This window comes from Cydia fagiglandana, chromosome 7, assembly GCF_963556715.1.
Source record: "Cydia fagiglandana chromosome 7, ilCydFagi1.1, whole genome shotgun sequence".
In the NCBI taxonomy this organism is placed as follows: Eukaryota; Metazoa; Arthropoda; class Insecta; order Lepidoptera; family Tortricidae; genus Cydia; species Cydia fagiglandana.
In genome coordinates this window covers 2424710-2449029 of record NC_085938.1, presented here as the reverse complement: position 1 = coordinate 2449029, position 24320 = coordinate 2424710, and the positions used below count along the sequence as shown (strand labels likewise).

The 24320-nt window shown below is 36.8% G+C and overlaps 2 protein-coding genes across 3 annotated transcripts in view; both read right to left on the bottom strand.

The window, feature by feature from the left end:
* The window catches only part of LOC134665704 (uncharacterized), a 223661-nt gene that overhangs the window by 194565 nt on the left and 4776 nt on the right, over positions 1 to 24320 (bottom strand). The window contains exons 2-5 of the mRNA XM_063522663.1: positions 18282 to 18427; positions 17587 to 17737; positions 15545 to 15676; positions 13346 to 15306 (exon numbers count right to left, since the gene is read on the bottom strand). Of these exons, the coding sequence (XP_063378733.1) occupies positions 13371 to 15306; positions 15545 to 15676; positions 17587 to 17737; positions 18282 to 18427 (2365 nt within the window). The 3' untranslated portion in view covers positions 13346 to 13370. The remainder of the gene's footprint in view (positions 1 to 13345; positions 15307 to 15544; positions 15677 to 17586; positions 17738 to 18281; positions 18428 to 24320) is intronic.
* On the bottom strand, positions 64 to 9654 carry LOC134666276 (antichymotrypsin-2-like). Of its 2 annotated transcripts, none has more exons than XM_063523430.1 (9): positions 9573 to 9654; positions 9236 to 9399; positions 8227 to 8370; positions 7355 to 7558; positions 6937 to 7035; positions 6487 to 6618; positions 4478 to 4690; positions 3660 to 3804; positions 64 to 219 (listed from the first exon to the last, which is right to left on the bottom strand). In XM_063523430.1, exons 1-9 carry the CDS (start codon positions 9592 to 9594, stop codon positions 101 to 103), a joined length of 1242 nt encoding a protein of 413 aa, XP_063379500.1. In that variant the 5' UTR covers positions 9595 to 9654; the 3' UTR covers positions 64 to 100. The 2 variants fall into 2 exon arrangements, with proteins under 2 accessions (XP_063379500.1, XP_063379499.1); XM_063523429.1 differs by lacking the exon at positions 64 to 219 and adding an exon at positions 1471 to 1717.

Sequence of the window (24320 nt, the reverse complement as noted above, 5' to 3'; positions counted from 1 at the left end):
TTATTTTTCACCACATTTAGGGACATAAAAGGAAACGAATAGAATTTGCCCATGTTTTTTTTTTATTTTTATTACAAATTACAGAAATAAATTTGATTATTTAATTGTAAACACCCGTAAAAAGCACTTCTTTCCTCACTTTGATAAAATAGTAAAAAGGTCTGTTGGCCTCAAACTTTAATTTGGTTAAAACTAATGACAATAATGAAACTTCCACCGCTGAAACAAAATATGTTAAATTCAATTATTTCTTGATTGTTAAGAACTATAATATTATTTCATACATATTTTGCAAAAATAAAATTAAAAACCATAACGGAGGAGACAGAAAAACATTGGTTAATCTAAATTTAAAAAAAAAAATATAATTTATAAACCTTACGTATTTATAACATTTGATAGCGGAACTCATTTATTCGAATAATAAGTACATATAACTATGTAAATCAATGTGACCTGCCAAGTTTATTTTGCCGGTATCTTCTCGTGGCTTTAGTGTAGTTTAGAATTAGTAATTTTAGATATTCATAAATACATATAACTAATGTGTTTAATTTAAAAAAAAATCAGTTTCATTTTCACTACCTATACCTTTCGGTACCTACTCATAAGGCATCTACTCCTATGCACTTTAAATAATTAGGTATCGAAAAACCAAGTTCAGGCCTTTGTTTTATCATAGAAACACTTATACTAATACAAAACATATGCTCATTCATTCAAACTTCATTCTAACCTAACGGATCGTTTTGATATTGCAAAAAAGTGACTATTTTTTGTTGGTACATTCTGTCCAGTTCTCCAGGAAATAATATTAGCAGAGTTTGTAAGGAAAAATGTCGGGTTCCAATAACATGTGTTGTTACCATTATGAAAATGGTTTATATATGTAGTTATAAGCCAGTGTGGTAGTCCACCGAAATGCATGTATCTGGTAAAGTCAACATGTTAAGGGTTGTCTAGTGGTATTTTTCTATAGCAACGAGTGACTAGAAATAGTTGGTTCACCCCTTGGAGGCTTTTTAAAATTTCAGCTGAGCAGACTAAACATTATAATTATGTATATCATGCGCAAGTTCAAAATACATGCATGATAATTCCGCCCTTAGTCAAATGTCCCAAAGAAAATTTAACACAGGATCTAAGATAATATCAGTATGTAGGTTAGTTTATGTGGAGGTTCTAGAGAAAAGAAATATTTGCTCAATAAAACAAAAGATTAAACTTTGCAACATAAATCTATATTATTTTAATAAATACATTTTGCACAAATCACTCAGTGTTACCTAAGAATACAAAAACAATAAAGCACTTGCATGTTAAACATTTTTTGAAGTACTTACAGCACCTCATTTTGAAGCACTTCATTTAATATACATCTTGAAGTTAGACTTATAAACAAATTGATGTTAATAGATGGACGAGATTAATACAATCACTGCCAGCTATTACCCGCTACTACCCGGTTCTGTGTTCTTAGGCTTTTTACAGCTACAAAGTGGAAAAACTTGTAATCAGCTACATCCGTAGCTGGGAACTCGCGCTGGCAGTGAACGCGTTTACAGTAAATCATTGAAGTATTTTGTTTTCTAATTTTAACCTACAAATATACCAGAAAAAATTTTCTCCTTCCTAACTTTAATAAAATAGTAAAATGGTTTATTCGCGTTAAATATTTTTGTTGTTATAAGCTTCGATACTAACGAAACTTCCATCCCTGAAACAAAATGTAGATAATTTAACGTAAATCAAATATAGTAAAACTATAAAAATGCTGAAAGTGTGCCAAGAGTAAGTAACGCAGGAGACAGGTAAAGGTTGCCTAAACTTCCCCTTTTCAAATATACTGTATGTTAAAATGTTACTTGTTGCAAGGCATTTAGGCAAGTATTTTTAATAATTTGTGCTAAAAAGTAGAAGTACTAGAAGCTGGGAAAAAAGCGATCGCCTCTCAATCTCTCGAACATTTAGAAAAGGTCACATAATATATCTAGTAATCCTTTTTTACTTCCAGAGAGATCTTATTAAAAAAAAAATCGATAAATCAACTTTTTAATGTCACTCGTTGACATGGTTACGTTATCCTGGACAACACTTTAAGCCCTGATTTTTTTACCATTTCCATAATCGGATCTCTACATCTTACTCGTACTAGAACGTGTTACAAAATTTCATTTAAGAAACTGTACGATCAGCTGCAAATAAAAAGTACCCTTTTGCATACAAACTTCTATCAATTCTTCTGTCTTCTACTTTATATCTGCAACTAACTTTACTACTAATATTGTCTCTTGGACAGCTGGACAGTATAACAACCCAAAAAGTTGATCCGCTCAAATGTCGGATAAGGATACACAAATTTTATCGACATATATTTGATAAGGGATGTATGTGATAATGATGATATTTTTTAACTAACACTAAATTTAACAGGTACTTTTAATTTTTAATGTTGTTAGTGTAATGTTGTTACAAAAAAATTGACACTTAAAATAAGTAAACATGTTGAACAAAATTATACACTTACCTCTTTATATCTTTTATTAGGTTTAATATAAGCACAATCCACACCTATGTATATCCTAATCACTCCTCCTACCGTGCAAGTGTGATTGAGATAGAAAAAAATTAAGATGACGTGATACAACATTACATTCCTCGTTAAAATCAACAACCCATATCAAAGCTTTATGGAATTGCTAATTTTGTGGGAATGTCTCCTGCGTTACTCGTTAACAGTTAAATTTTAACAAATAAACCATTATTCCTTTGCGGACTATGCTAATCACCAATTCACTACAGCCTTAAAAGATTTTTAGATTTCTCTGTTGTCTCCTGAGTTACGAGACAGAATAACAACATACAACTATCCATGTTTTTTTATTGTATATTTTGTTTTCCTTTTGGCATTAGACCAATCAGTTGTTATTTAGGTTAATTGTAGATACCTTAATTCCTAATTCATTTGTTTCTTCTTAATTTTATAATTCGTTGAAGACAGTTGTTGTGCCTAGCATTAATATCAGAACCTATAAAAACGTTTTGGGGCCTATTGCATAATAAAATATCTACACGCTAATATTATCAGTGATTTTGTATGTATAGATAGCATTAGCTTGTATTTTATTATCATCATCATCATCATTTCAGCCTATATACGTCCCACTGCTGAGCACAGGCCTCCTCTCAGTCCTCTCATGCGGATTGGGGACTTCACATACACCTTTGAATTTCTTCGCAGATGTATGCAGGTTTCCTCACGATGTTTTCCTTCACCGAAAAGCTAGTGGTAAATATAAAATGATATTTCGTACATAAGTTCCGAAAAACTCATCGGTACGAGCCAGGATTTGAACCCGCGACCTCCGGATTGAAAGTCAGACGTCATATCCACTCGGCCACCACTGCTGCTGGTATTTTATTATGCAACAAAAAAATCGAAGGTAATAAAAATGACAAAAACATGACAAAAACAACAATGACAAATAAGATAAACGAAAATATACATGATGCTAACGAAAGACCCCGATTAACTTTAACTAAGTATCACCATAATCATATGTAGATATGATTTCGACGTAGGTAGTATCTTTGGGTCACTCTGTAGTTAAAATTGGTCGGCCTAATCAGGTCCATCCTGTATAACATAAAGTACTCACCAGAAGCAGCAGCCGCTTCTGTGCCGTGTTCGTTTACGTCTATAACTGCCTTTTGAATGGCTTTCGACACGTACAAGTGTTTGTCTCCTTTTACTATTCCGTTTAAACCAGAGTTTTGGGATTTTAACATTTCATTTAATCCCAACTGAAACGAATGATTATTTGAGTCTAAAAGTCTAAACTCTACAGTATTCAGAGGTCAAAGTATCTCTTTTTCGCTCTAACTTATAGCTGCGTGCTTAACGCGCGTACGAACCACCTTACAGACTATCGATACGTGGCCGAACCGCACCAAGGTCACGGTACGGTGCGGTAGTCTGTCATGGCTTTTAGAGTTCGTCTAAGCCCCCACTCCCACGGGTGCTTTTATAAAGCGCGTTAAAAAGCGTTTGAATGACACAAATGGATACATGTGTATTTATTCACACGACAGCGGTGGCGCTTTTTATCAAGCATTGTTGAATCTTCGACTTTAAGCCTTGGTCGTTAAGTCGAAATTAAATAGGGTGCGGACAGATTCAAGCGCTTTTTAAACTCTGTTGAAAAAGCTCTCGTGCGAATGGGGACTAAAGCGTTTAAATCGACCCTGAAAGGATGTCCCATGTGGTTTTCGATGGATGCTAGAGTTTAAGTTTGATTTTAGGCATTATTATTCCAAAGTCATTAAAAGCATTTGTGACGTTCCACGGAAAAGGTACCTTATGGCGGCCGGCGCTTACGTTGCATAGCGCCGCAATAATATTGGAGCAGCGTTAATAATAGCGTAAACGCCAACCGCTAAAAGGTACCTTTACCCGTGGGATGTCACATTTATTTACCTTTTCATATGAAACTTTCAGATCTAATTCCGTAGTAGTTTTAAACTTCGGAATAGACACTATTACATTCTCCACTCGCATTTTATTAATACCAGTCTGCATCAAATCTGAGGCAAGTTTTAACTTGTATAGCAGCATTGGCAGCCCGTCCTTTGTATTTGGTAGAATTATAATAAATGATGCTTGGCCTCCAACGTAGGGGATTTCTATTATCTGAAAAGTGGATTTTAGTCACTGATCTTGATTTTTGTCCTTGATCGTTTCTGGAGCTGGATGCGGACGAAATCACAGGTATAAGGATTTTTTTTATTAAATCCCACTGGACAAAGGACCAGACAAATAAATTGTACTAAAGCTGTAAAGCGCCCTCCAGACTATGCGCGTGAATCGCGGGCGAAGCCGCGAACGCAAGTGTGGCGTCGATTTCGCAGATTGTTCACGCCTTCGCGCCTTGTTCTCCGATTTTTGTCGGTATTTCGGCCCGCGTCAAAGGAGACGCGAAGCGCGAACTTGTAAGACTCCACATTACACAATATTTTGGCTCCTCTGTGGCAAGATAAATATGAATTAAATTATGATTATATTATATTAAGCAGCTATATTTTACGGTTTCACAAGAAAACAAAATGGAAAAACAGCTAAATCACGTATGATGCCATAGATAACTAACAGTTAAACTCGATCAGCTGATGCTTTTCCGCCATCTTGCCGCAAACCAAACTGCGAAATCGCCGTAAAGTGTGCGAGTGTGGAGTCATACGTCAACTTCGTGATATGTTCGCTCCGCGACGTCGCGGCGCGATTCACGCACATAGTCTGGAGGGGGCTTAACAGACGGGCGTACCGGATCGCGACCTAGATCCGGACAGCATATATTATCTCTCTCTTGCTCCCACTTATAGCTGCGTTAAAGGAAATTACGTGCTACCTGGTGCTACGGTAGCACCTTCCACTCGATAGGACAAGGCTATAACTGCGAAAACCGAATTTATCAAATTGCGGGCATGTCTCTGTCACTCTAATTACGCCTTCATTGGAGTACAAGACAAAGATTCCCGCAATTAGCGAACTTCAGTTTTCGCCATAGGCTTCTGACCGGACCAAGGTCGCAAAAGAAAGAGATAATTAATAATTAATTATACTGACTAGACCAAGATCGCGGTTCGGTACGCCCGTCTGTTACGGATTTAAAATGTCATGTCATGTGTTGCCTGTTTTTGAAATGACTAGTGTTGTGCTACAGCCGATAAGAATCGCAAAACGTGAGTAGGAACAACAGCGATGGTCCTTAGTTAGGTTTTAGTACACTAGGTGGCGTTGGCACTGTTGGCAATTATGTTCTTGAAATTTTTCAGTTGAGAGAGAAAGAATTACTAATGGAAATGATTCTTTACAGTAATATATTCTTACAAGTCAACTTTGATAGTTAGAAGAAGGCGCGAAATTCAAAATGTGTCGGGTAGATCGATTCTTCGCGCCTTAAGTTTTCAAATTTGCCGCCGATTTCTACTAAAAAAAATCTGGCTTGCCAGATTGTATAATAGGTATTTGACTGTATTTAAAATAAATAATTTCACACCATGCATAAAATAAAAGAGCAGATAATTATTATAAAAACATAGATATAGCAGTTATTTTTAAACACAAATTTTATTTTATTTATCGGATAGAAATATAAAAAGGTGAGTTGTTAGGGTCGTTAGGTTGTAGGGAGGTTGTAGAATGGCAGGGAGGTTGTAGGGTGGTAGGAGCCTAGGAGGTTGTTAGGTTGAGAAAGGTAGGTGAGTTGACCGTTTTATTCTCCTCCCCCCCTCTGAGGAACAGAGGGAATACGGGAGGAGCGAGTCCCACATATGACCCCATCCCAACGGACCTTCGCAGTCGTGACGTCATTGTGTAATTTTTTTATATAAATTCCATATAAGCAAATCGTTTTGACTGTTCTAAGAAATAAGAAACTGATTTGACTAGTAGGAGGATACCCTGAAACTATTGTATATTGTTCTTACCTGACAATCGAGCGCATCGTTTTTAGCATATTTGTATTTGCCCTCCCTCGTCATCATAGGAACCTTGCGGACGTCAGTAGCTGTGTAAAAGTCTCGCATTTCGATGTCGCGGAATCTTTTCATCCAGTTACCCTGAAAAGAGCAAAAAATGAATCAAGGCTTGAATATTTCACGAACACGAAAATTAGGTTTAATAGGTGTAAGTTTGAATAAGAAGACATTTCGAATGACAGAAAAAAAAATGTTTTTCTCACTTTTCCCCTGGCACTATAGCATGCAATTAAGTAGGTAGGTACATTATATTTAATGCGTCAGTTCATCAAAATCATGTGGCAAGAAGGTATCCAAATCGTAAACAGTCAACAAATCAAAATCGGCCCATATGTGATGTAGCACATGTGATACAGCATGTGATACAATGATATTATGATTATCAAATTATATACTAACCGAAAAATAGACCGCGTTTACTAATATCACCGAAGCGTGCGGAGAGATACTATTTGGCTGTATTATTTCCGGTATCAGGTTTTTTGTTTTATCTTTTACCTGTAAGTAAAATCCACATTAAAACCATAATAAGCAGAATCAACAAGATGCCCATCGATCCGAATCAAGGGTCATTGCGTTAGTTTCCATCAACCTAATATTAACATTTTTGAAAATCCCATTGATAACGGGACTTTTATAATGATAACGACCGTGCCCTGTTTCTCAAAAACTTGTAATACAAGTGGAAGTCCCTTTCTAACAAAAGCTGTCAAAGAGTGACATCCGCTTGTGTTACAAGTTTTTGAGAAACTAGCCCCTGAAAAACTTAAAACCGTAAAATGTTAAAAGGCTATTTAATAAAAAATATTTTATTTACCCAACTATTAATCTTACGGGCCACTTTATCTGGTTTATTCATGTTAATTCTTTTGATGGTAGATTTGAAAATTTCCTTAGCATCGCGTGTGTATTCGGGTTTTAGTGTGTGTTCCTTGGAGACGTATATTCTGCTGCAAACTGTTAATTTCACACCAGACAGTGATCTAAGTCCAGCCAGTAAAGATTGGAAGCTCTTTTTCAGCTGTGGAAAATGTAAGCAATTAATATTAAGAAGTAATCATCCAGCGTGCAAGGCTTCCATTGTACTTCACTACACCTTATAAAAGAGTCCTCCGCCGCGTCTGTCTGTTTGTATGTTTGCGGTAAACTCAATAACTACTGAACGGATTTTTATGCGGTTTTAACCTATAGAGTGATTTTTGAGAAAGGTTTAGGTATATGATTTAAATTCAAAAAGGCAATGCCCATGAAAAATTACCTTGGGCCCAAGGGAGCACATAAGAATTTGAGACCCTTTTGGAAAGTAAAGAAGGCGAATTAAACTAACATTGTTCTACTATGATCTTCTATTTATTATTAGTAATCAAATATACTATTACTGTCTGTCCTTCGAGGTCCCTGAGGATGGGAGTCCTGGGCACGGACCCCGTGACCCCCGTGCGCCCTTATGGTAAAGACGGTACTGCTGCTAGCAGGGTAGCAGGCTAAGTACGCCTGTATCTTTCAATACGCGTCCACCCGCTCCGAAAATCCGGACAAGACAGTGGCGGCACTTACTATCCTATGGGCCGTATTGTATGGACTTTATCTCTTTGCTTTATTTCCGCAAGCCAAAAGTAGACGTGATAAGTCGGATATCCCTTTCTTAAAGAAAAGTCAATCAAAGTAGTTAAGTTGTATGTTGCCTACCTCCGACCTTGATCTTACGCCAACAGCCTCCTCTAACTGACTTCTACAGGTGCCTGTTGCCCCTAAAGCTAGCTTCCCTAGTGGCATCAGGGCCGAAATGGGTGAACAGACGAAACTTTTGCCTGGTTCTGCAATGGCGCCATTCTGCAACATTTTGTATAAGTAAATAGGTATATAATAACCTGCTATTGAGTTAGTTGACAATTTACCCTGGGATATAACCGCGAAAATCGAAGTTCGCAAATTGCGGGGATTTTTCTCTGTCACTCTAATTACGCCTTCGTTGGAGTAAAAGAGAAAGATCCCCGCAATTTGCGAATTTCGGTTTTCGCGGTAGCCGCGCAGCGGGCCAATTATTGAATTTCGATCGCTCGATTTTGTCACTCGAAAATCGGTGGAAAACTGCGAAATGCTAATTTTTGAAATACGAGCGATAGACATTTGGAATCTATTATGGATTGGTATATGGTATTGGCAACTCGATTTCAATTCTACTTGCTTGATATTTTTCAGTGACCTCTATTATTATAATAAAATAAGGGTGACCGCTGGTAGCTACAGTTACCAAAAGCATGTGAGTGGAGAGAATTTTAATGCCTAGTAGTGGAGATATTATTTAACAAAATATACACGAAATCGAGTGGTCGAAATTCAAAAATTGGCCCCCTGGCTGCTTGCTGCTGCGGAATTTTCCGTACGGGATGACACGTGCAAGCGAGAGAGTGCATTTGTAAAGCGATGTCCTGTTCCCACCTGTCATTCCGTACGGAAAAGTGACGGAAACCGAATGAAAATTCCGAACGTCTGCGGCCAGAGTTATGCACGCCACTTCTGCATCGTTCTAAAATCTCAAAAGTAATGACTTTTTACAATGGTCAAGGCTCGGAAAAACTTTATAAATATTAGCCAATCTGATCTAAGGATGATTAGTTTGTAAAATAGAGCTTGAAAATACTTACATACATTTAGCGTTCATATTACTTAAGTCCACGAAGACTAAATTACTCACCAAAGCCAAGCGTTGTCTTAAAGATCCCTCCATATTAAGAGGATAATCTCTGGAATCATATATGGTATCCTGATAAGCGCCTCCATCCTCATCTGAGGAACTTCCAAAATAATAGTCATCATCATCATCACATATTACTCTACTTACGAGTACCAGCAAAATACCTGAAATGTTTTTCAAGTGGTCAAGGTCAGCCGTCATTCGACTACCTTTAAAAGATACGTTATAATAGAATATATATTTTTTGTCTTAAAAACAAGTATATGTTACTGGAAAGCGAAACTAAACCTTATTGAGAATAATTCAGTAAAGTTTCCTCGCGATGTTTTTTACTTACCATTGATAAAAATACGTATCATTTTTATATAACAATCAATGTATCCTTAGCACACTCATATATTAAAAATTATAGATTACAATAGCGCGTCCATATTATTTTAGAAAGTAAAAGAAAATCCTGTATAGTTTTTTTCAATTACACAGGGCTATTCAGTTATTTATCGTGCTACATAACCATGTTCAAGAAAGATGAAATTGGAAAACCATTTTATTATTCAATTAATCTGGCTACTTATTGATTACGCGTGATAAAAATAATTAACTTACAACTTCAGTGAGACTGGCTGTATAGTAAAAGGCATTGGGATATTGATTTTTTTTGGTTGAGTAATATAAAATATAATTTAGCGAACCTCCTTAGCCTACAGTATTTGCCTTCCATTAGGCTCGTCGTTTTCTTGTTTGCCTAATGTTTTAATTGCTGGCTGGGTTGCAGACCAAGACAAGAGTTAGATCAAGAAATGTCTGCAGCGATTTTGAAAGCCCACGCAGTGCAAGTGTTATACGTCATAATTTAATAGAAGTTTGACGTTTATAATAACACTTGCACCGTCTGGGCTATCAAAATTGCTGCCAACTTAGCTTGATCTGACTTTTTATATATATTATAATGTATAATATGTAGATAACTCTGGTAAACCCGGTTTGTTAGTAGAAAAATGTCGGCACGAAAATTCAAATTTTCTATGAGAGGACAAGCTTTCGTGCCTAGATTTTTTAAATTTGCCGCGTTTAATTACTGACGGAAATGGCTTGCCAAACTATAAAAAGCAAGCGAACTTAATTTACCGGTTTACACATGACACTACATCACTATTTATTTACGTTTGTAATGGTAACACTGCGGATATCCGCCATTGTCCCGGTCAATCAATGTCAAATTGAAAATAAATCATAAATAAATGATTTGGTATTGGGATTGCGAGTAAGTGATGAAACAAAACAACGAAATAATTATTTGATTTAAACTCAAAACTCAAGCTTGTTATATAAAACAACATAAATTTATATTTAGTGTAAAGTGCCTAGCACTTTCGCGAGTGTTTAACGTTTATTGATCGTTTCTTGAATCGACGATGATACTCAGCGAGATTTTTGCTGAAGATTTGATGAGCACGGTGATAAGATATGGCCTATACCTCGGTGCAGCTTTTCAACTGATGTGTCTACTGGCCTGTGTTACTTTGACCGACGAACAGTGTGAGCCGATTGTTTATGAAAGGGTAATTATTTAAATTCCATGCATTTTATTAGAATTCCTTAAGAGCTCCTTCTACAACAATTTCACAGAATTGAGCTATAATTTACAACTACATAACAATATTGTTGAACAGTGGAATAATAAATATTTGTATTTAGTCTGACTTCCTGAGGCCCCTTGTACAAATTATATATTCCACAATCATGGGCCTTTGCATATCTTGCATAGAAAATAACTAATAGTATTAACTTGTAGGTACCAAATCTAAATAACATGTATAAATAAGTTTAGGAACCCCTAGTAAAAGGTCTGAGCAGAATTTATTGTGTTATTTTATAAATGTTGGCACATTGGTTAAGAGCAATTATACCCGTGTTCCAAAAAATCGCAACTTTAAATCCTGTCCAGAGTTGTGAATTTTTTATTTAGTTAAAAAAAATCGTAATATCACTTGTAGACATATCTGCTTGGTTAAAGATAGTTTGTAGATGGTATTATAATTATTACTATTTATTTCCAGCCATACACGGACAGTGATGATTGCAGCTCGGAACAGTCATCTCCGGGACACCGAAGTAATCGCGCACGGAAGAATGACAAGAAGAAGCGACGTTAGTTTAGGTACCATCACGTTCCATAATTGTTGCGCCATTTAGGCTCCTAGCTAAATTGGTTGTTCAATACTTACTCTTTAGAATATCCAGTTTAGCAAGAATTCTAAATGGCATAACAATCCTGTGTGACTGTACAACACCTTGAAATTACCTAGTATGTAGCTATAGCTCAGTATAACTCACATAAATGTAGACATAGCTGCTATACATTCCATAAATGTAGGTTGATAAGTACCGCCCTACTAACATGCATAAGAACTGTGATAAATTCTCAGGTGTTACCACTGGTAACAACTAAAGGAGCCCACTGATTACCAATTCGCAGGACGACGTCGGCCTGTCAGTTGTTTGGAGCTGTCAAATTTTGCATATTATGGACAGGCCGATATCGTCCTGTGGACTGGTAATCAATGGGCCCCTTAAGAATTTTTTCCAGTGGTAGCTAGTGCGAATAACCCTTTATTTATGCATGATGGGCCAAAGTAGCAACATCCCCATTAACCCATTTATCCATTAATATCTGAAATGTATTACATATTAGTATATGTAGAAGTTTCACAAATACCAACTATGTATGTATGTAGCTTCCTACTTACTATGTTATGATATGAATAATGATTGTATAATTTTTACTATTTTGAACAATTTAAGGACATACAATAATTAGTTTACGCAGCCTCCAATTTTATACATAATATTTTTTTATTAATTACTGTGTGCATTTTGACTTTATCATATAAAGTTATTTGTTGTTGGAGTTGTATAAAAAGGTGTACTGTTATGTTATGTTGTATTTAAATGTATTTTATTGAAAAAGTTGTCATAAAAAATAGGCTCACTTTTTGGCATCCACATTTCATGAAAAATAAAATACTAGTTTTAATAAAAAGGGAAGAATGGAAGCAAAATTAATTTCCTTATATATATTAAGTTTATTTAACTGTAGTATTTGTAAGAGCTAAAAGTATTGAATGAATCTCATATTTATTTGATCTCTAACTTTTATTATAATATAAATATTATAATGTAGATGTAACTTTATATTTATGTATTCGTAAATAAAATACATACATTTCTAAAAAGCGTTTATTTACTACACAGACTAGAGTTATGGCATTATTATTGCTTGTTACACTTAAAAGTATTAAAATCTCATAAATCCAACACAGTATATTTTTATACACAACAATTAAGTACAGTAACAACATTTAAAAGGCACCATCTGCATAAATTGAGTACAAATATAATGTATTTTTAATATAGTTGTAAAATATATTTTATTTTATTTATTTATTTAGGCATTTCATAATAAACTACAAAATATATTTTTCAAGAACATGTACTATCACGCTCTGTGATTGTTGCGCCATTTAGGGTCCTAGTCCTAGCTAAATTGGTTGTTCATTACTTACTCTATAAAATTTCCAATTTAACAAAACCCTAAATGGCATAACAATCCCGTGTGGTGACTGTACTATAAAACTTGATATTGACGGCACATATTTGGCATTAATATACTAGATAAATATTTAATAAGGATTTTGACAAGGCATCTTTGGATATTTTTGCACTTAATATCACACAATTTATTCATGTATAAAAACGGCAGTTTTAGGCCTAAACTTAGGGCATGTATAATACTTGTGATATACTATTGGCCTAAATTTGCAATTTCATGTTGCCAATTCCATAACTAAGATACAAAGAAAATACTAATTAGAATGGTTTTGTCCGTGGCCGTAATCGCAGCATGATTGGTTAAAATTAAAAGCATCATTTTAATTCATGGTCACCTAAAACCTATATTGCATTGTTAAATGTAAGCGAAAAGAACTGTGCCCTGTTTATCAAAAGCTTGTAACTGGTAATACAAATGGAAGTCCCTTTTTGACAGCTTTTGTTAGAAAGGGACTTCCACTTGTATTACAAGTTACAAGCTTTTGATAAACAGGGCACTGATAACAATGTAAAATTAAATGCATCACATCGAAGTCAAATCCAAATTGTGCGCTTTCAAAGCACCCAGTAATTCATGGTCTGACAAAAATTGCTTGAATGCTTCTAACTTCTTAATGCATACTGTAACACAACACTTATCTTTGGAAGCATCTGAACAACCTCCATTACCTGAATATGTGTTGTTATTGCAACAAGAATCTTTACTTTTGCAAGTAGACTCTTTCTTACTTTGACAAGGCTCTTTCTTACGTTGGCAAGTAGATTCTTTCTTATCTTGGCAAGCAGATTCTTTCTTGCCTTGCCAATTAGATTCATTCTTACCTTGGCAAGTAGATTCTTTCTTGCCTCCGCAAGTGGACCCACTTTTACTCTCACGAGGAGAGTTTTTCTTGCCCTGAGGAGCTTCACTCTTGCTCTGGCAAGCAGTTTCCTTCTTACCCTGACAAGTGGATTCTTTCTTGCCTTGGCACACAGACTCTTTCTTGCCTTCAGAAGTTTGAACGCCGTGACAACCAGTTTCCCAATTGTTATTTTCTGAAAAGTCTTCTGATTTCTTATTAACATTAGAGGATGTAGATTTGTCACAAGAACAAGATAATTGCTCAACAAATGTTGCTGTTGGTAGATCATCTTCATGAACAGTGTATACTCCTAGTTCTTCCAAGCTTGTCAGTTTATGTCTCCGATGGTAGTCTAAGAAGGTATTATGGTTTGTGTCAGTAGCTTTACCACAACCGACAACACATTTCATAGCTTCATGGTCACATTGGCAATCTTCATCACAGTCACAAGTATCTGGGCATTTACGTTTCTCTGGCTGTATCGGTTCTGGTTCTTTGCTTTGACAGTCGCCCCTACATTCTCCCAATGTAGGATCACATTCGCATGTCATGCAATTGCAAATACCAGCGTCTGCTGCTAATTGTGCCAATGCATTTCTCTTAGCAATTTCTTTCCCGAATATATTCTCAGTTCTTACCACATACATGTCTGATAAAGGTTCGTTGTCAAATAGCAATGTGTCTTCTAGATCTAAATCAGAATTGAAGAGTACTGAATTGGCCGGATTTATTTCGATATTCTGATGAACTCTACAAGGTGGTGGAGTATTTAAAGATCTGTCATCTTTTAGGAAATTTTCAATGTCTTCAATTTTAGTGGACATATTGGAAACCAGCTCGCTATCATTAAAAACTTTGTCAGCTACATCTAAAATGTTTGGTGAAGCCAAATCGAAGGCGCTTTGCGTTATTACATTAGCAGTTTCGGGATTTAAATCGATATAACTTTGCATATGAGTCGGTACAAAAGTCGCCATAGTGAAAATGCTTTCAGGAGTTTTTTCTTTAATGCTGACCGGGGTTTCCGATATGGATGCGGCTAAAGCGCTCACGTCGACCCACGGGGCTTGTACTTCGATTTCATTCGCCAAAGCGAGTTGCATAGCTTTTCTTTTGCCATCGATCAGCGTAGGTTGGAGATGGATCCAGGAGTTTTCCTTCTTTTTGTCAAATTGTAAGTTAAGGTCGTAGTCTAAATTGTTAGGGTTGGCGTTGTCAAACAATAAGTCGGTTATGTCGACACTGGCGGTCGGGAGGGGGTCGACCGTGTTGATATCTTCGAGGCTGCCATCTGTGGAGTTGGACTCGGTGGTGATTCTGCCGAAGGACTCGAGGAGGCCCTCCCAGTTCATGCCGTCCGTCGGTTGCGGTTTGGCGGGGATTTCTAGAAACGGCTCCGTTTCGATCTGCGGGTAAATCAGACGGGTAAGATCTCGAAAAAAAAGAGACAATAAATTAAAGTTTTTAAAGTTCCATAGATAAGATAATAAAGCTATAGCACATACCCGAGTTGGAGGCGGCGGGACAAGCGCGGGCGCTGGTCGGGAGTGCGTGCGCGCGTGCGCCTTGAGGTGGTGCGAGGCCGTGAACGACTTGCCGCAACCCTCCCGCACACATCTGGAATAAACCCGGCAACCTATTTTATGACTACTCTTTTAACAACACGCTATATGCAATGCACAGTTAACACATATAAGTACATGTTTGTAAATTCGAGTTATAAAATCTAACCTTCGGACATCGAGTTTCTGTTGACTCTAAAACCCCATTTAATATAATTGCACCTGCAAATGCAGAAAAACATCAGGCAGCCAGCATTTTCTTTGCTAGTCTATCCACCATATTGAAGACTCACTTGTAAGGCCGCTCCTGCGTATGCGTCCGTATGTGTTTCTTCAAATCGCTGTGTGTTGTGAAGAATTTCGTGCATCCTTCCGCCTGGCAGTTGAATGTGTCGCCGCTGTGCAGTCGCTGGTGAGCTCGCAACCTGAAGTTTTAATTGAGTTTAGCAATGCTCTTCAACGAAGATAGCGCGACGAAACGGTAGCAAATGGCAACCAAAAGAAATGCAAAATTCGTAATTAAAATTACAGATTAATATCAACCAATAATTTTGTTTTTTGTAAATCGAGGAAAAGCGAATGTCCCTCTTTCAGCTTGGGCAACAATGTTGTCGTATGTCTATCCAGCTGTTCTCTAACAGGTCGCATTTCTCAGCCGCTTTTTGTAAATTTTGGTGAGCTGGGGGCCGATTTTTGAATTTCGATCACTCGATTTCGTCACTCGGAAGCCGCCATAACGGGGAAATGCTAATTTTTTAAATACGAGCGATCGAAATTTGGAATCTAGTGGTATTGACCACTCGATTTCAATTCTATTAGTAGAATTTAAACGCCTAGTAGTGGAGATATCATTTAACGAAATACACGAAATCGAGTGGTCGAATTTCAAAAATCGGCCCCCAGGTTCGATAATTAAATATATGTTTGCTTGTCAATTCATGTTTTTGGATTTTTTCTAAATGACAGAGTCGTGGGAGTTCTTGAGTGAAATTTGGTGAGCTGAGCTGGTTCGATAATTAAATATAGTTTGTTCGTCAATTCAGTTTTTGGATTTTTTCTAAATGACAATCATGGTAGTTATTGAGTGAAATTTGGTGAGCAGCTTCGATAATAAAAATAACTCATTTGACAATCCAGTTGTTGGTTTTTTTTAAATGGCGGAGCCATGGGAGTTCTGGAGGTCTAGCACTCAACTCATTGATCCACTAGAATTTTGATGCGTAAACGGTGCGTCAACGACTTTTGGTGTGGACAGTCCTTAAATGTAGGTACAATATCTTAAATCTAAAATATTGTCATTTCTTTGTGCCACAAAACGTCATTTACTGCAGCTCAAGTTTGTTTTGAGAAAACTGTAAGAGCGTAAACAAATCCTTGACATTTGAGTCACTTACGAAAATAAAATAATGATTCAGTCTTTCGAATAATCGGTAAGCTAGCATAAAACATGTTCCAGATATTAAGACATAATAAAATTAATGGGCATCTTTCGATTAACAGCTGTATTTTCAAGCTTATCTCAATGGTATAAAGTGCACATAATAAAATTGTTGCTGAACAGTTGACTTCACAAACATTACAAGCCAACGTTCCAAAAATATATTTACACCTGTAAGACACTGACAATAAGCTCGTGTAATTATATTTTTGGAATGTGGGCTTGTAAAGATGTTTATCAACTCGACCGTACCCATAATTGTTTCTGTACAGTCACCATCAGATATATCGCAGCAGCCAGGTGCTCAAAAATATTTGAACATGTACTCTAGTGCGTTGGCAATAGAGGCGTTTTCATATATTTTTTTGTGAGTACCTCAGCCGCTTAGATATATCTGATAGCAACAGTACTAACTACCTGCTATATACACTCTAAAAGTCTAAACTAAACTGAGTATCGATGGATTTTATGCCTTTACAATAGGGGTTATTTTCAGTCAACACTGTGATGCTTGGCCAAGTTCCAAATGGACGTAAATTGTAGTGATTTGTAGCTGTAAATGTTGTGTTGTCATTATTGGGATTCTGTTGTGATACTTGTTGGGTGAGGACGTGATTTAGTGTGGATGATTTCTTCAATTTTGTTTTTTCTTGATACTTATCGCTTTCATTATTTCCAGCATTCGAATCTTATTACATATATACATACTTGTATACATAGAAAACACCCATGACCCAGAAACAAATATTTGCGTTTATCAATCACACAAAAAGTGCCCTTACCTGGATTCGAACCCAGGACTATCGGCTTCACAGGCAGAGCACTACCCACTAGGCCAGACCGGTCGTCAAAGTAATGGAGTCTTATGAGTAGTAAGGTCATACATAATAATATTACCTGTATAGAGTATTAAATGCCTTCCTGCAGCCGCTGATAGTGCACGCAAAAGGCTTCGCTTTCGTGTGCGCCCGGACGTGTATCTTCAAACTGTACGAAGTGAGGAACGCCTTGTTGCACGACGGCATGGAGCATTTGAATCTGTATTCACCTGGAAATCAAAATATTATCATTATATTTCCTTTTTTTCCTGAGGGTGATTTAGCTACTGTTATACGAAAAACATCTACCCACTATGGAGCCAACTCCAAATCCGCGAAAAAAATTTGCTATTCCATAAAAACATTGACACAGCAGATTTTTAGGATTCCATACCCAAAGGGTAAAAACGGGACCCTATTATTAAGGCTCTACTATACGTCTGTCTGTCACCAGGTTGTAACTCATGAACCGTGATAGCTAGACAGTTGAAATTTTCTCAGATGATGTATTTCTGTTGCCACTATAACAAGAAATACTAAAAACAAAATAAAATAAATATTTAAGTGGGGCTCCCATACAACAAACGTGATTATTTTGCCGTTTTTTGCGTTATGGTACGGAACCTTTAGTGCGCGAGTCCGACTCGCACTTGGCCGGTTTTTCTTTGTATAATCGGGTTTGGCTCTTATAATAAAAGTTGTTCAGACACACAAATGCACCCCTCAGAGTATGGTGAAAAATCTGAAAATCTCTGTACATGATGTAGTACATACCTTTGTGTGTTTTCATGTGCGTGCGCAGATTTCCGACCGTGCTGTAAGTCCGCTCGCAGCCGTCGTATTCGCACTTGTATCGGGCGTCATCTGATTTCCTCTTCTTATCCGGGTCCATTTCGTTTTTTTTCTCAGTCTCATTTTGGCTGTAAAGACGAAAGACAAAATTATTTATTTCTATCTGACATTGACTATATGCTACGCCACTTGCACCATCCCACTAACCCGGGGTTAACTGGTTAAACAGTAAGCCCAGTGTCAAATTGTACTGGTAACCATGGTAACTCCAGGTTTAACCAGTTAACCCCGAATGGTACAAGTGGCCCTAGAAGTAATAAAATGTATGACTCCACGGTTTATTTTAGACATTTAAATATTTTTTTTGTATAGGTACCTACCTATTTATGTATGCACAAGGAATTTGATTTCTGTACCATTTCCTACCATGACACAGTGACAATAATCTGAGATACAAAGTGTGAATTAGCACAAATAAAAGTGTGAATTAGCACAAATAAAATTACCACACTGTACAAATTATAAAATACAGGGTTCTTCCTGTAACAGGAGCAATAAATTAAACTAAAGGCTGTACTCCTCAAACTGACCAACATTTGTTCAGCATGTTTAGCTCAATAGTGGGACCGGATTTTTGCACTAAAAGTTTTGATAATTCTAAAGTTGAAAAAGTGATACTTATCTGATATAGGACATATTTTTAAGCATATATGCTATATATGATGAAAAGTTAGAACGAGCGTTAGATATAAATTAGGTATTTATATATTTTTAGTTATGATTTTTTAATATTGAATTAAAGTGCAATGTTTAAGTTCCATTGTTTATAATATGTATGACGCTTTATAATGTAAAATTATTAGAATTTTTATTAACGTGCTTCTTTGTCAAACTACAATTAGCTTATTATTTTGTCGATATTGAATTAAAGTTTAATAAATCCACAACAACATATCTAAATTTATAAGTTAATAGGCAAGCTAAAAAGCTAGAAGAATAAGATATATGCTTTAGAATTAATATACGTTTTTTGTCCTATAAGATCTAATATTGAATTAGAGTCTGTAAAAATAAGTCTATTACTATAAAATAATATACGCAGCCATATTATGGAAAGTAAGAAATTTCTGTGTGTAGCTTGCATTGTAATAGTAAAATCTAGTTAAAAAGGCGCGAAATTCATACATACGCCGCGCTGGTCCGTCAGTCGCCGGCGCGGCGCTCGAGGGCCTATCATAGCCTACCTATACTTCGCCCCTCGCCCCACACACACTAACACAGTAACACTGTCTGTCTTTTCTTATCATTCATTTGTTTGTTTACCGTGCACATATATAAATTAGATGCGGACATTACGTGAAATTAAAATATCTTATTAAGTAAAAATACCTACAGCTGGTCAATCAGATCTTGTCAGTAGAAAGAGGCGGCAAATTTGAAAAATGTAGGCGCGAAGGGATATCGTTCCATAGAAAATTTGAATTTCGCGCCTTTTTTTAGTGACAAGATTTGCTTGACCAGCTATATTTCATTATCTTGACTAATATTGTAATAAAAATGTACAAGATATTCACAACTATTTTTTACTATACATAGTTTGTCAAAGGACTGTTTCATTTCAAACATAGACAGGGAGAATCATCATACTATCTTTGACTTACACTAGTACTAGCACCCAAAAGAAAAGGATGAATATAGTTTTTTGTTTTTATTTACTGACAAATTGGTTTAACCAACTATACCTATTTCTGGTTCCTATTGTCATGTCCTGTCCTATTCAACGTCAATATCATAATATGTATATTATAAACCAACTGCTCAATATTACACGGTATACATCCTGAATATACAATAAGGTAAGTGGCCTCACTTAACTTATTGTATATTCCGTGTAGGCCGTATATGCCTATATACAGCCCACCTTAAATTAAAATGGTTTTTTTTTTAATAAACAGGATATGAAGTATGAAAAACTCACTCAAATAGGTTTCTCATTTATTTAAGTTTCTTCATTATACCAAAATAGTTATAAAAATATTACGATACTCTTGGAAAATATACCTTTTATAAAAGTCCTATTATGGGCCTTATTGAACACTACCAGTGTATTACTTAATCCCGCAAAAAATAATCATTTTGACATGTGACAGTTTTTAACTTAAGAGTTATACATATACAAATAGCAATATTTGATACTTCATAACAGGAGGATTTATTTATAATAAGTGAAAATAATTATTTTGGGTCTTAATAACTAAAGATATAAAAATTGTCTAGTTTACGCAAAAAGTGTAGGTAACTAAACATAAATCTTTATTAGTTACAGTAGTCTCATCTTTTAACATCTGGGGGCACGGCAGTGCCCCCGCCAAGACGAGAAAAGCGCAAGGGCACTATCTACCTTTTCTCGAAGCGCTTCGTCGTTTTTTGGAACCCTCATAACTTGGGGTTGGATTATACCAGATAAACAAAGTTCTCGGACTTATTAAGCATATCAATTGCATAGCTCTTATACTTAAGATTTTATTCATATCTAAAAACTTCGATTTCGTCACTGACTCACTCACTTGATGATCATCAATACCGGGTACTTCCTGAAGTCCTCTAAGAAGCTGAAATTTGGTATGTAAGATAGTTTTAGTACACAAACAACAAATAAATTCAAAAAAAATGTATCCCTAAGGGGATGAAGATGGGGTTTAATTTTGTATGGGAAATCAATAATCGCTGAACCGATTTAGTTGAAATTTGGTATGTAGATAGGTATTGTTATGGGGAAGGATATAGAATAGATTTCAACCTCAAAGTTTACCCTTACGGGGTGAAGGCAGATTTCAACCCCAAAGTTTACCCTTACGGGGTGAAGGGTTTATATGGGGAATCAGTAAGAAGTACATTGTGTAACAGATGCCCCCAGATACTTATTTCAGGATTTTTCATAGTAAATCACCCCCAACCCTTTAAATTAGGGGATGGAAGATTGTCATAAACAACTTACAAAAAGAAGTGAAATCCCATCAAAAACATTTTGATGTAAAATGTTGCCCAAACGAAACCATAAGGCTCGCACTGTCAAAAAGTTATCAGATCTCTTGCCAAGCTTCTAACTCTATAAGCCCTCTAACTTTACTAGCTCTACACCAAAATTGTGTGGCTTGGCCGTTTCGTTTCTACAAGAACTATTGTATGTAAGTATAATACAAAAACCGCCCAAATGCGAGTCGCACTCGCGTTCCAAGGGTTCAGTAGATTACACAATTTTTAACAATATATTTTTTTTAGAGAAAAGTGAGTAAAATGTCTTTATAAAACCCGTAGGGATCGGAAAACTAGGTACTTAAGTCCGACTCACGCTTGACTGCACATTTCTAATAGGTTTTCCTGTCATCTATAGGAAAAGAGCTAATATGTGTATTTTTTTCATAATTTTAGACCCAGTAGTTTCGGAGATAAGGGGGGGGGGGGGAATGGTAATTTTTTGCGTATTTTCTTAAATAACTTCTAAACTATTTATTTTAAAATTATGAAAAAATATATCTGAGATTCTTACAATGAGCCCCTTCATTTGATATACAGGGTGATCAATCCAAATGGGTCAGTATGGAGAAGTCAGAAACTATAGGAGATAGCGAAATCTGTTCTTAGAAACCATGGCTTCGATTTTAGATTTAATAATAATGGCATTAATTTTTTTTTGAAAATCTATCATACATAACCTGGATTCGAACATGGTCAATATTCTTGTTGTTTGTTTGTATGGCAAGTTTTAAACGATACCATATATAATGATAGCTGGGGGGTGCTCGAACAAATATCATAGAGGGCCCCGAGACAAATCAAACTACATTAAAAAAAATCAAAATGGCCGACTTTTTTTTATTTTTCAAGTTGGTCCGAGCGCGCTGAGATTTGGCATGCTAGCCGCGCCTAGGGGTCCAAAATTACCATGTCAAAATATTTTTTTTAAAAAATCTAAAATGGTGGCGGACACGGGCAAAGTCAAAGTCCCAAGTAGGTTAAGCGAGCCCGAAGGGCGAGCTTTAGGCCGGGAGGCCGAAGGCCGACCCCGGCGGAGGGCTGAAGGCCCGGAGCCTCCACCCCGACTCCCAATAGGAAAAGTGTTGGGTCGTGTTTAAGCTCCAACTGCCCCCTATCATGTGACGCTTCGGGCCTTCGGCGCCCTACGCGGAGCTCGGCCTTTGGCCTTCGCAAGCCTCGACGCTTCGACGTCGGGCATTCGGCCCGTCGGCTTCGCTCGTCAAGACAGTTGACTTGGTAGAACGCTTGGAAGCACCGCATTCACGCAGCTCGGCCTTCGGCCTCGCGTTTTGGGAGTCGGGGTGGAGGCTCCGGGCCTTCGGCCTTCCGCCGGGGTCACCCTTCGGTCTCCCGGCCTGAAGCTCGCCCTTTTAAAGCCCTGAAAAAATTAGAAAAAAGACGGCCATTTTGTTTTTTTTTTATCTAGTTTGTTTTGTCTCGGGGCCCTCTATGATATTTGGTCGAGCACCCCCCAGCTATCACGCATCGTTTAAAACTTGCCATACAAACAAACAACAAGAATATTGACCATGTTCGAATCCCGGTTATGTATGAGAGAATTAAGAAAAAAATTGAATGCCATTATTATTAAATCTAAAATCGAAGCCATGGTTCCTAAGAACATATTTCGCTATCTCTCATAGTTTCTAACTTCTCCATACTGACCCATTTGGATTGATCACCCTGTATATATATATGTCGGAGCCTGGCACCAGAAAGACGTATTGCAGCGTTATAGTTCATTATTTTAGACGCCTGTACCATACTGTATAGGGCTAATCGATTTTAATTAGCAATGTTGAGCTACGTATTATTTGGTTGTAACAAAATAAATAAAGTTGTGTAGAGAGTAACGCCGTCTATTGGCGTATTGTTGAACTAAGATGACAGGTAGAAGGCTTTGGAACGTCGAGAGGTTTTTCTCGAGTGAGCGTAGGCACGAGTGGCATTTTTGTCGGTATGTTGGTAGACTGGTCGAGCAGGTTTGCCAACTTGACTTGAAGCGGGAGCAGGGTGGCTCCGCCGCTGGTAGTTCTTCTTGATCGGACCTCGCTAGAGATCGGACGTACTCGTTAGCCAACCTCGTGCCTAACTCGCTACGTTCCTGAAGGCTTATACCTGAAGGATTATTCTGATAGCTTATAGAATCTAGCGTTGTTTAACCATTTAGCTAAGTGTTTTATTTCAAGTGTCATTTTGGTTTCTTATGTTTCATTAGTAGCTTACTTTTGTGAAATAAAGAAAGGATGTATTATGTGTTGTTTTAACTTGTTTTGAAAAGATTTGTCCCTCTGAGTTTGTTGCCGGTCCCATATCTAAATCTTCTTAGGTCAGATGTCTAGGGTTGTAGCGGCCTAGTTTGACTTGAATAAAGATTTTAACGGTTTCATGTGATCTTTTTATTTTGAAAGTAATCCGTTAACATCCTTAAAGAAATTAGTTCTTTTTATTATTTAGTACTGAAATATAGTAGGCACTAGTATGGTTAACGAGTCCGAATGTTTATTTCATGCACTGGTAGCAATGGTAGGTATTGGTTTAGCTGTGAAGTAATACATCGAGATACTACCCCACGCGCCCACCGCCTTTAAGACCGTCGGTATTCGACATATATATATTTTTTTATTTTTTTATTTATTGAACAATAAGCAGCATTTCTCGGCATCAGTCAAAAAGTACCTGTTTTTGGACTGAAGTTAATTCGTGAGGAATCCAAAGACAACAAGGCTTCCCGACTTTTAAATATTCTTGTAAAATCTTTTGTATTTGTCTCATACCTATCCCTAATTGTCCTCTAATTTCGTCATAGGTGATTCGTGGGTTTTCTTCAATGAGTCGTCTCACAGTAGCCACGTTTCCTTGAATGATCGCCGTGGACGGTGGACCTTCACGAAAATCATTATCTAGAATAATACTGTCTCTACTAAATTCACCATACCAACGCCTCACGATGCTCAGATGTGGTGCTTCAATCCCAAAAGC